This window comes from Rhipicephalus microplus, chromosome 3 (genome assembly GCF_043290135.1).
Source record: "Rhipicephalus microplus isolate Deutch F79 chromosome 3, USDA_Rmic, whole genome shotgun sequence".
Classification (NCBI taxonomy): domain Eukaryota; kingdom Metazoa; phylum Arthropoda; class Arachnida; order Ixodida; family Ixodidae; genus Rhipicephalus; species Rhipicephalus microplus.
The window spans coordinates 32,025,536-32,035,446 of NC_134702.1; the positions used below are offsets into that span (position 1 = coordinate 32,025,536).

General features: G+C 45.1%; 1 protein-coding gene across 1 annotated transcript in view; it reads right to left on the bottom strand.

Moving 5' to 3' along the window:
- The window catches only part of LOC119176968 (beta-hexosaminidase subunit alpha-like), a 33,607-nt gene extending 27,812 nt beyond the window's left edge, over positions 1 to 5,795 (bottom strand). The window contains exons 1-5 of the mRNA XM_075889193.1: positions 5,434 to 5,795; positions 3,466 to 3,781; positions 1,728 to 1,796; positions 1,525 to 1,574; positions 258 to 368 (exon numbers count right to left, since the gene is read on the bottom strand). Coding sequence (XP_075745308.1) covers positions 258 to 368; positions 1,525 to 1,574; positions 1,728 to 1,796; positions 3,466 to 3,781; positions 5,434 to 5,529 — 642 coding nt within the window. The 5' untranslated portion in view covers positions 5,530 to 5,795. The remainder of the gene's footprint in view (positions 1 to 257; positions 369 to 1,524; positions 1,575 to 1,727; positions 1,797 to 3,465; positions 3,782 to 5,433) is intronic.
- Positions 5,796 to 9,911: the final 4,116 nt, after the last annotated feature.

Below are 9,911 nucleotides of genomic sequence, written 5' to 3' on the forward strand. Positions count from 1 at the left end.
ATGATGCAATTCCGGTTATTTTCGCACCCTTGGGAACTTTCTCAGCTAAATTTATGAATGTTGCGCTTATACCCTAGTCGCGTCGAATGTTGATGCAACGTTGCTGGAACATTAAAAAAGTTGCTTCAACGCTGTGGCAGTATTGCGTGCTATGAGGTATACGTGTGTGTGCGTGCGTGCGTTTTTTGTTTGGTAGCTTCCTGAAAACATGCGGCAACAAACAGATGATAACCGGCTTCAGGTTTGCAATCACTTACCAAATTTTGCTTGATAATCTTGAGAGGTTGAAAATGTCTTGATGAATCAAGCAGTATACCTCTGTAGGAGAACCTCGGGAAGTCGTCAATCATGGTTACATTGAGGAGAAACTGAAGAAAAAGCAAACAAATACAAACGATATTGAAGAACTGTGCGCTGCAATTTCGCTATGGAAAGGGCTAAACTTAGGAGGGCAAGTATTCAGCAGGTCATTTAGATTTGCAGCTGAAGAAGCTGTTCACAGTGTTTCTAAATAACAACGATTTCCGTGCAGCTTCCCGTAGGCATTCTCACTTGAACGCCGTCACGTGGTTACCAATGTAAAAGCGGTGGTCAAAATTTCCGGAGCCCTCCACTACGGCGTCTCTCATAATCATATGGTGGTTTTGGGACGTTAAACCCCACATATCAATAAATTAATCAACCAATGTAAAAGCGCTGCGTTACATTAAACATTAAACTGAGTCCGAAGGGGGACTGAAATAACTTTCAGTGTCATTGTAGACCCAGATGCATTATAATAAATAATAATCGTTGCGGTACTGCAACAACAACAAAAAAAAAACGAAGTGATTATGAGAGACGGCTCCGGAAATTTCGACCACCTGGTGTTCTCTCTTTTTTTTTTTTTTTGAACACGCGCTAAAATCTAAGCTCACGGGCCTCTAGAATTTTGCCTCCGCCAAAATGCGGCCATCGCGAGCAGGATTCGATCCCGCGACCTGCGGGGTCAGCAATCTTATGACAACTAATAGACCACCGCGGTGGGCCTGTATTAATGTTAAAAAACACACAAAAAAGATAAAGCCAAGATTTATGCGGTAGTGTGGTCCTTTATTATGCCCCGAAAGTTTCGGTATTTATTACCGCCTATATATGTGTATAGTTATCAGCTTAGTGCCTTTTTAATCGTTTTGATCTCCTATAATCAACCAGCCCACCCACGCGGTCTTTGTCTATGTAGCTACGGTAATCAATAAGGTACAATCAATAAGGTACGCAGCCGGCACTACTTTAGCTGTGATAAAATAGAGCCCGTAAGCTCACATGACGAAATCACAGACCTATAACCATAGGCTTGCGCCCTGGGGAGGAGGGTGCAGGGGGGAGGTCGCCTCCCCCTCCTCCCATAATAGGAGAGATGAAGTCTGCCCCGTACACTAAATATGGAGAAGAGGCGCTCCGAAGACCCCCCCCCCCCCCCCCTCCTGAAGAGGATCCCCGCGAACATCTATGAACCTACATAAGACAATTGATTTAACTCACCGCTTTGCTGACAGAATTCTGGTGAACGAGCTGGCTGAACGTCTCGAGTCCTGCAAAAAGTTGATTGATATGTGGGGTTTAACGTCCCAAAACCACCATATTCCATAGTCCTGCAAAAAGTTACGTCATTGTCAATGCATTCGCTGCACACATTAACTATTTTCACAGTGAGCACAGGTGAGTGCAACAGTTTAGGGACTTACCACGCAACGCACCCCAGACACTTTTAGACTTCAATACAGCGTCTCCTTGTTCAGGTACGACAAGGGAGTCTTGGAGGAAAAAGAAGAATTAAGAGTCGTAAATATCACTTTTTCAGCATTGAAAAAAAAAAAGCTGTCACTTTTGACGACAACTTGCCGTCAAAAGTGATTGCACATCAGTTCATGCAAGCCGCGCAAGTTGCGTAGCTTGCATGGATTGATGTGGGGAATCTGTAGCTTTCCCGCATTAAAGGGCCCCTGAAACAGTTTTTCAACATTTTGTTTTTGATTAGACTACTACTGGTGCAAATCATTGGCACCAGAGTTCAATCGAAACACCCATTATTAACGGAGCTACGAATACTAAAAAAAGTCCCCTCCTCCTCCGCTCCGCCTTTCACCCTCAACTGCCCTCAACTCTTCCTTCGAGCGCTCGGGGCTAAGCTCCGCCTTCAAGGCTGCTGCGTCACGATGTGGCGTGAGACCGCATACGCGTAAATCCCGCCACCGATACGATACCGGCAGTCTGTGCTGCGCATTCCACAGCCAATCAGATCAGCTGCAAACGATGACGTCAGTGGGGCAGAGCGTGTCGCTTGTTGTACGGGCGGTTGAAAACGCGTTTGGCCGAGTCGCAGCGATCTGCAGTGATCTGGAGCGATTTGCAGCTGTAAAGCGTTGTAATAAGTTACATAGTTTGCGCAGAGAGCTCAAATCAGTCTCTGTTACCATTCGTACTTGGTCTACCGGCTTAATTTTTTTGTTAAAAATCGTCAAAACCATTTCAGGGTCTCTTTAAAGCTATAGCACTCACAGGTACCCGTGTATACTGGCATAACAATCAGAGGTGGACATAGTGAATTGTAAGGGGCAGCTTTTGGACGAATACAAGAACGAGAAAAGTCGGCAAAAGTGCTGCACTCGCAACTAAAATTTTATTGAAAAAAAAACGGCACTCATATACCCAGCATCATCCAAATCATTGTCATCAAATGTGCCACGTGAACAACGTCAGGGTGATACCAGCTCCAAAACAGCCTCACGGAAAACACAGAGAACATAAGAGTACACAGTAGCCAAAGCAGTACGAAGTAGCAATCAGAGACGGAATTTACAATATTCGTCCGGGGGATATCTGCCCGCAGATAGGCTCTTACGATAACACGGTGAATATAAAAATAGTCGGCATTTGCTTACGAAACGTTCAGGCGTTCGTTTTAACGCCCGACTATTTGCAGGCCCAGAAAATTACGAGAGGGTGCATGCGGTGACCATACAAGGTTGACGGTGCGTGCTGTGCCATGCAGCTTCTGCCTACGTAAGCTATGGTCCAACTAAACTTTGGCGACACAGCGCGACCAGGCGCTGCTGATCATCAGGGGACATGTTTTGGCTCAAACGAAATAATTTGTTGAGTAATCCATGCAAAAAGTTGTTACGGGTACCTTTTTACCTGTGCCCCCTTCCCTCTCATCTTGTTTGTTGAAAATAAAGTGGATTCTGATTTCCGCTCTGAAAATGGCCGATCGAAATGAATGCACACTATTCAATATTCAGGAATTCCAGACATAGTACTAAAGCAGAAATTATAATCGTAACGTGAACCGTGAACAAAGTAAAAGGCACCAGTTCAGTCCTGGTTTCATTCGGTTTGCGGAATATCGACAACTGAATGGCCCATCACACTGTCGGCAGCCATACACGATACAAATACGAACTCACAATCGAAATAACTCACAGCTTTCATCATCCTTGTGCTGCGGGTAGCCGCAGTGTTCCTCTCCCTGGTAGTGAGTCACCTCGACCCTAAGCGCGGGCAGCAGTCTGTGGTCGACGACACCCGATATGTCGTCTTCTGCTACAGCAGAACCTCTTCTCATGTCTCCCAGAAAGACGAGTTTACGGTAGCGCGCCACAGCTTTGGCTATCACGTCGCACGATTCGGCTGCCTCAGAGATTAGCGCGAACGTGTCCGGGTCCAGGCTCCGCTGCAGGGGCAACGATTTCCAACGTTGGGGAGCAGGCCATGGTGATCCCGGAGGAAGCCCCGTGCCCTGCGAGTATGTAGTATAGACATTGCACATCGAGCGAATGACCGAGTAAGTTCTGTTTACATTTAGTGGTCTATTCTAGACCACAGTAGTAATCAAATTGGTCAAGAGAGGGAATCATTCTACAAAGCTTCTTCAAAAGACATAGGTGAAAGTGTGCAGCTAGAAATCCAACTCACATTAACTGGCATTAGCTAGAATCAACTAGTTCCAGTTCGCAAATAACTGGGCCCATTTGGGACCAGCTGCTTTCCAGTTGGGAATTAACCGGGATGCAACCGGTTCCAGTTACAAGCCAACAGCATGGGCACCCATGACCAGTTGAAACCTATAACTAACTCCATCTGTCACTCCCCATTAATATTCCTAAGTGATTTGAAGAGGTTCTGGAGAACCGTTGTAGCTTATGAACTGATTTGCAGATTACGCGTTTAGATTGTCGCTGGTAAAAATAATATAAAGAAACATGTAAATACCGCACAGAGAAACATACAAATGATCATGTAATAATTCCCCTGAATAATTTTCTGCACTAATAAAGCTCCCCATACCGATGATCAGTCACTTAAGACGAGATTTACTAAACAATTCGTATGCAAAAGCTAGTTATAGGGCTGAAGGCCGAGCTAACTATGTGCCATTGGTTCGTGAGAGCCGCTTGCCGTAGACCAATCACCTCTTCAAGTATAGTGCGCCCACTTTATCGATTGGGTGTCGTCAGCTCTTGCGAACGAGTTAAGCGTAAAATTTGTTCTCTAAATACGACTTTATATTCTAACCAAATACAGGGAATTAAATTTATTTTGCATTTTACAATGTTTTTAACTGAAAAAAAATTCAGCTTCAAAAATATACACTACTCAGTACTTAGAGCGCTATAGGCCCACGGAAAGTACTCCCCGCTCTATTGACCATTAGTCAAGGTAAACTAAGTAGTCGTGGAGATATCAAATACTATTAAGGAATTTCCAACATAACAAAGTGGTGTTACGTTGAGGATTTACTTGTATTGATGACATATATATTCACAAGCATGCATGTAATACAGGACATACTTTTATACTTTGTTACAACGTGCACTATACTATCTGAAGGTAGCCGTCCGAAATAAAATTTAAAAACTCACCTTGTTTACTCAATTGCATTGTAATATTTAACAGACATTCACCGTACATGTTGAAACTTTCAGTACTGATTAAGTACATGTGTTTCTCAGTATTCATGTTATTGCGGTGACGTGCGTCAACTTTCACTTTTTTTTTCTTTTTCTTACAAGGCGTGCATAGTTCTTTTTCAGCCTCACTCTCGCATGTTGACACAGTATCCAAGATTTTTCGAACCATCCATTGCACCGGTTTCTTTCTCACCTTCTTTTGCAGCAAGAGAATAAAAAAATATTTGATTGGTGTAAAAATGTATTGATTACTATTTTTGCAGAGTTACTAGCGTGTGCTCGTAACAATGAACACCTGAAGTTTCCATTAAGCAATGCATCTCTTTGTTATGCCATTAAACTGACCAGAGATAAGTCACATACCGTAAATAGGTAAAGTATGAGAGGTTAAGGACAGCTTATGAAGGTGCTATACAACGAAAAGTGAGCCGAAAGAGAAAGTGAATGTTTACAGAAGAACAAGAACATCTCCAAAGCTCACCGGAAGCGGATCGCGGACTTCTAGGTAGGTTACGAAGGCGTCCGTCAGAACCCCTGGTGCCAGGACCAGTAGGACCCTTAGCAGGGACGATGCCATGACTATTCCGTAATAGCGTCTTCCCTCTGTTTAGGCGACCATGGCTCAAATAGGAAGCTGAAAGCTAACAGTAACGTAATAACTCTCCCAGAAACGTCTCTTCGAGAAGACTCCCGAAAAGAACTCCGAGGAAGTCCTCGAGCGCTGCTTGATATGACCGCAGGCCACTCCACTGATGACCGACTGCTTACGCGCGCGTCTTCGTGACACAGTCGACCGCCGCCACTGAAGTCGTCTCCCAACGCGAACCAATCAGTCCGACGCTCGCCGTCGTTTTGATTGTCGCTACTCGAGTGAAACGCTGCGACCGCAAACCAGTTCGGGTGACAAGTCCCCCCTCCTCCACAGCGGACGCATGCTAGTGAAGGCCCTTGACGAGACCGACTCTGCGCCTAGTGGCTCGACCAACGACAAATCGCGGAACACGAGACACTCTTGGGGGAAAAGCGCGTCCAAAGGCCCAGAGGATATCGGGGCACTTCTCCAGATAACGCTTCTTGCGCGAACCCAAAGAGAACGCGATGCCCGTGGTTGATGTGGCAATCAACGCGACAGGGCGTGGACGCTGTTCCAGCAGCTGGAAACGCATCACTGGGCTCGGCGAGGGCAGCACGAGTGTTACTCACTTTTGGAAGTCGCCATCGCGGAAAGTGATAAGAGCGTGGAAAAATAGGGCTGAATTGAGACAGAATGAACATAATCGCGGACGCAAAGAGAATAATTATGCAACATCAGACGCGTACTTATATGCAGATAAAGCCTTTCTGTGACAACCGCTATATGCGCGTACCATCGATGTTTAGAGTTATGACAGGTTGAGCTGAATCTATAGGTTAGAGCCACTGTTCTTGTTCTATAGTTGGCACCACGAATTTCGTTGAATATTGCGCGAAAGCCTTGTATGTTGGAACGCGATTTTGACACAAATGTACGTCAACTACGACAGAGAGTGCCCTCTGAATAAACTAATTAACAATCGGAGACTATCCACACACTAGTAATGCTCAAAAACCATCTGATACACAAATACCAATTGAGTTTTTTGACACATTCTTGCATTCAATGTGTGTCTATATATTACATTACATTCCCAAGGTCACGCCAAGTTTCCAGAAAGTGGTCAACGATGCAAACGACAGGAGCTTTCAAGCGTCCCATTAGAAGCTGAGCAGCTATAGTACTTTATGCAAGCATGTGGGAGACTTTTGCATCACGTACATTCTTCATGTCCAGACTTTCAGTGGCCAGGCTGCGATGAGGTTCTTGTTGACTATTTCAAGGTTTTTGTTGAGTATCAGGACCTCATACACTTTTGCACGAAAAGAACTGAACTTGTTCGCTCAAACATAGTATTACTGGATTCAAGTTATGCGTAAGCTATTTGCGAAGATTGCTGCCTTGCGGATAAAACAGGGCCGTAACTATATGTGTGTGGGGGGGAGGGGGGGTTCTGACACTTTCCGAAATATTTTCATGCTCTAACTTTTCGGGCGATACGAACACATTTACACACTTCCACAGTGGTCACCACTTGCTTAAGCTAGCCGTTCTGCACACAAACCACCCTAGAAAAAAACACTTCCGGGAACGGCTCTGGAATCGAAGTATGATTCTTTGCACAGCCTATGTGGCATATCCTGAATTATACATTGAATATTGATCAATTCATGCCAAATTCAGCCATGCTCTAAATAAGGTATTGCAAAGTGTTGCTATACCTATAGCGATTGTACTTTTGCTTTTGGTAGCGGAGGTGTTACAGGGCTGTTCGATGTGTCAACTTGTCGGGGATGATGGAACATTTTTTTTAAAGTTAACAATGTAGGAAAAAGTAAAACAAAAAGGTGGGGCAAATTTCTAGGCTTGTTCTCGCACCTGCTGGAGGGCACGAAATGCTTCAATGTTTCAGTAACTTTGATTGTCGGCTGAAGTCTACGTCAGTGCACTTCTAGATTGTGTGTTTTGCAGCGAAGAGTGAGTGAGTGAGTGAGTGAGTGAGTTATTGATATAACTAGTAACTACAGGAACTTTCTACGGCTGCTGGGCGTGGGTGGAGTTCTACGTTTTGGACACTCCTAGCCACGGCCACCCAGTACCACCCTGCGACCAGATTTAGCTGGTCGCGGAAGTTTAAGCTAGTCAGTGATGCTTCCAACTGCTGTGGGGTCGGGAGTAGAACGTCGGTGATATCACGGAAACAGGCGGCGTGCCACGGGAACTTTTGCGACGAACGCTGCCACCTTCCGGCGCAGTCTCGTGCAAGAGATTGTGCAATGTAATAATGCGGGTTCCCTGATAAGACCCGAAACCGTCGTGGCCACTGTAGTCTCGGCTGTATCGTTCATTCCGTCTTGTAAATGGGTCGTCCTGAAGATTCCATGACATCAGAGACCCCTGCGCAACGAATGAAAACTACTAGACGCATCATAATTGCATGTCAGAATACTTATATCAAGATCCGTCAATGGCGTGCATCTTTCAGAGTCTCTGGGCGTCAAAGTGGGTGCGAATATTAACTGGCCAGTGATTTGTGTGGGAACGATGCGTTTGTAATGTTCTAGACGAAACAAAAAGCTGCTCATGACACGAGGGCACTGTCAATGACAAATTGGTGCAGCTGTGAGCCCGCTATGTGGAGGTTCGTGAATGGGAAATTTTCGCGCACTTGTAGCATAAAAGTATACGAGACGATCTACACGAGATTTTTGGTAAGGAAGCTGTCACGATGACCCAGAGAGAATTTAGGGTCACGGATAAATAAGTAAGCAAACAAACAAACAAACAAACAAACAAACAAACAAATAAATAAATAAATAAATAAATAAATAAATAAATAAATAAATAAATAAATAAATAAATAAATAAAGTAGTACCTCAGACAGGTGCAAAAAATCCACCTCGTCCGGGATGGGTTTCTCGCGTGGGTTTTCTTATTCCTCGCGGCATCATGCAACAAAGGGATTAACAATTTTTTTAGCGAAGCATGGTATGACCCCTTGGTTACGGTGGCGGCGTCGCAGAGAGAAAATCTGGTGACGGCGAGCTTAAAGAAATGCGGTTTTCAGTAATGCGCCGTTCGCATATACGTATTCGTAAGCGCCGTTTTCCAATAATCAGTGCTCTCTTGATCATGGGCTTGTCGACGATCAGCCGTTTCTAACATATGACATTTGATCGAAGTGACTCGCCATTTGAGGTTACCACATTTCATTGCTGTCTGGGTATGAACGCATGGCAGTCGTTGCTGGTAGCAACTGAACTATCATGCCGCTAAGCACGTGTATGAAGGTAAAATTCCCAGCATGGAGTAAGGGAAAATACAGAAGGGAGCACTGCGCAATGCAAATATATAAATTAACTAACCAACCAACCAACCACTTGACTAACCTACTAACTAACCACTTGACTAACCGACTAACCAACTGACTAACCGACTGACCGTTTGACTAAATAAATAAATAAATAAATAAATAAATAAATAAATAAATAAATAAATAAATAAATAAATAAATAAATAGAGAAAGGTGGTACCTACGGCATGCGCACGTCAAGCCCCGCACGCTCCGTGCTACTGAAAGGGTGAGAACTATTTATTTCGTTTTCTTTCCAAGATCGTTTTTATCATCTTGCGGGCATGCGCCGAAGTGGTTTTGACAAACGGAATAATTTTTCTCGGTGATTGCATTTGCATTTAGGAAAGTAGAAAGTGTTATCTCTTTTCACTTGCATGCTTCATGTAGTTGCCATTCGTGCTGTGGTGGTAGCATGCAGTGTACACGCACAGAAACACCCGCGTACCTCGACGTTCCGATATGGCAGATGTCTTCATCGACCATAACCTGTGGAGCGCATCCTCATTGCGTAGCGCTGACACACACGGAGCGACTCCTGATCGATGGCTTTTCTACCGCTGTGACAGGCCGCGAAGGAGCTGTTCCCACCCTGGCATTTGGGGGCCACCGAAGTGTGGCTAGCACGGTATACATACACGCGCTTATAAGTGGCGCAGTCGACGGATGGCGAGTCCGACCGATTGATATATTGGATCCCGGTGAAGGTTGCGCCACAGCGCCAGTGGCGGTGCATGTGTTCTCTCGCAGTGGCTCAAGGACGGCTCGACCTGATTGATGGGTGCAGAGTGAGAGACAATATAGGCGTTTGAAATGCACGTACCTCTGACGCACGAAGGCCGGTATTGCTCTTTAGGCGAACGTATACGCTGTCAATCTCGTTAAATCACCTGTGAAGTAGTCAGCTGCATTTTTTTCTCTGTAGTTCTCATGCGGGAGAAAAGTATACCACAGGGGTGCGCAGGAATCTTCTTTAGGGGGGGCGGGGGAGCAAGTTAAACTATACTGCCCACTCGCCCCCCCCCTCCTTCA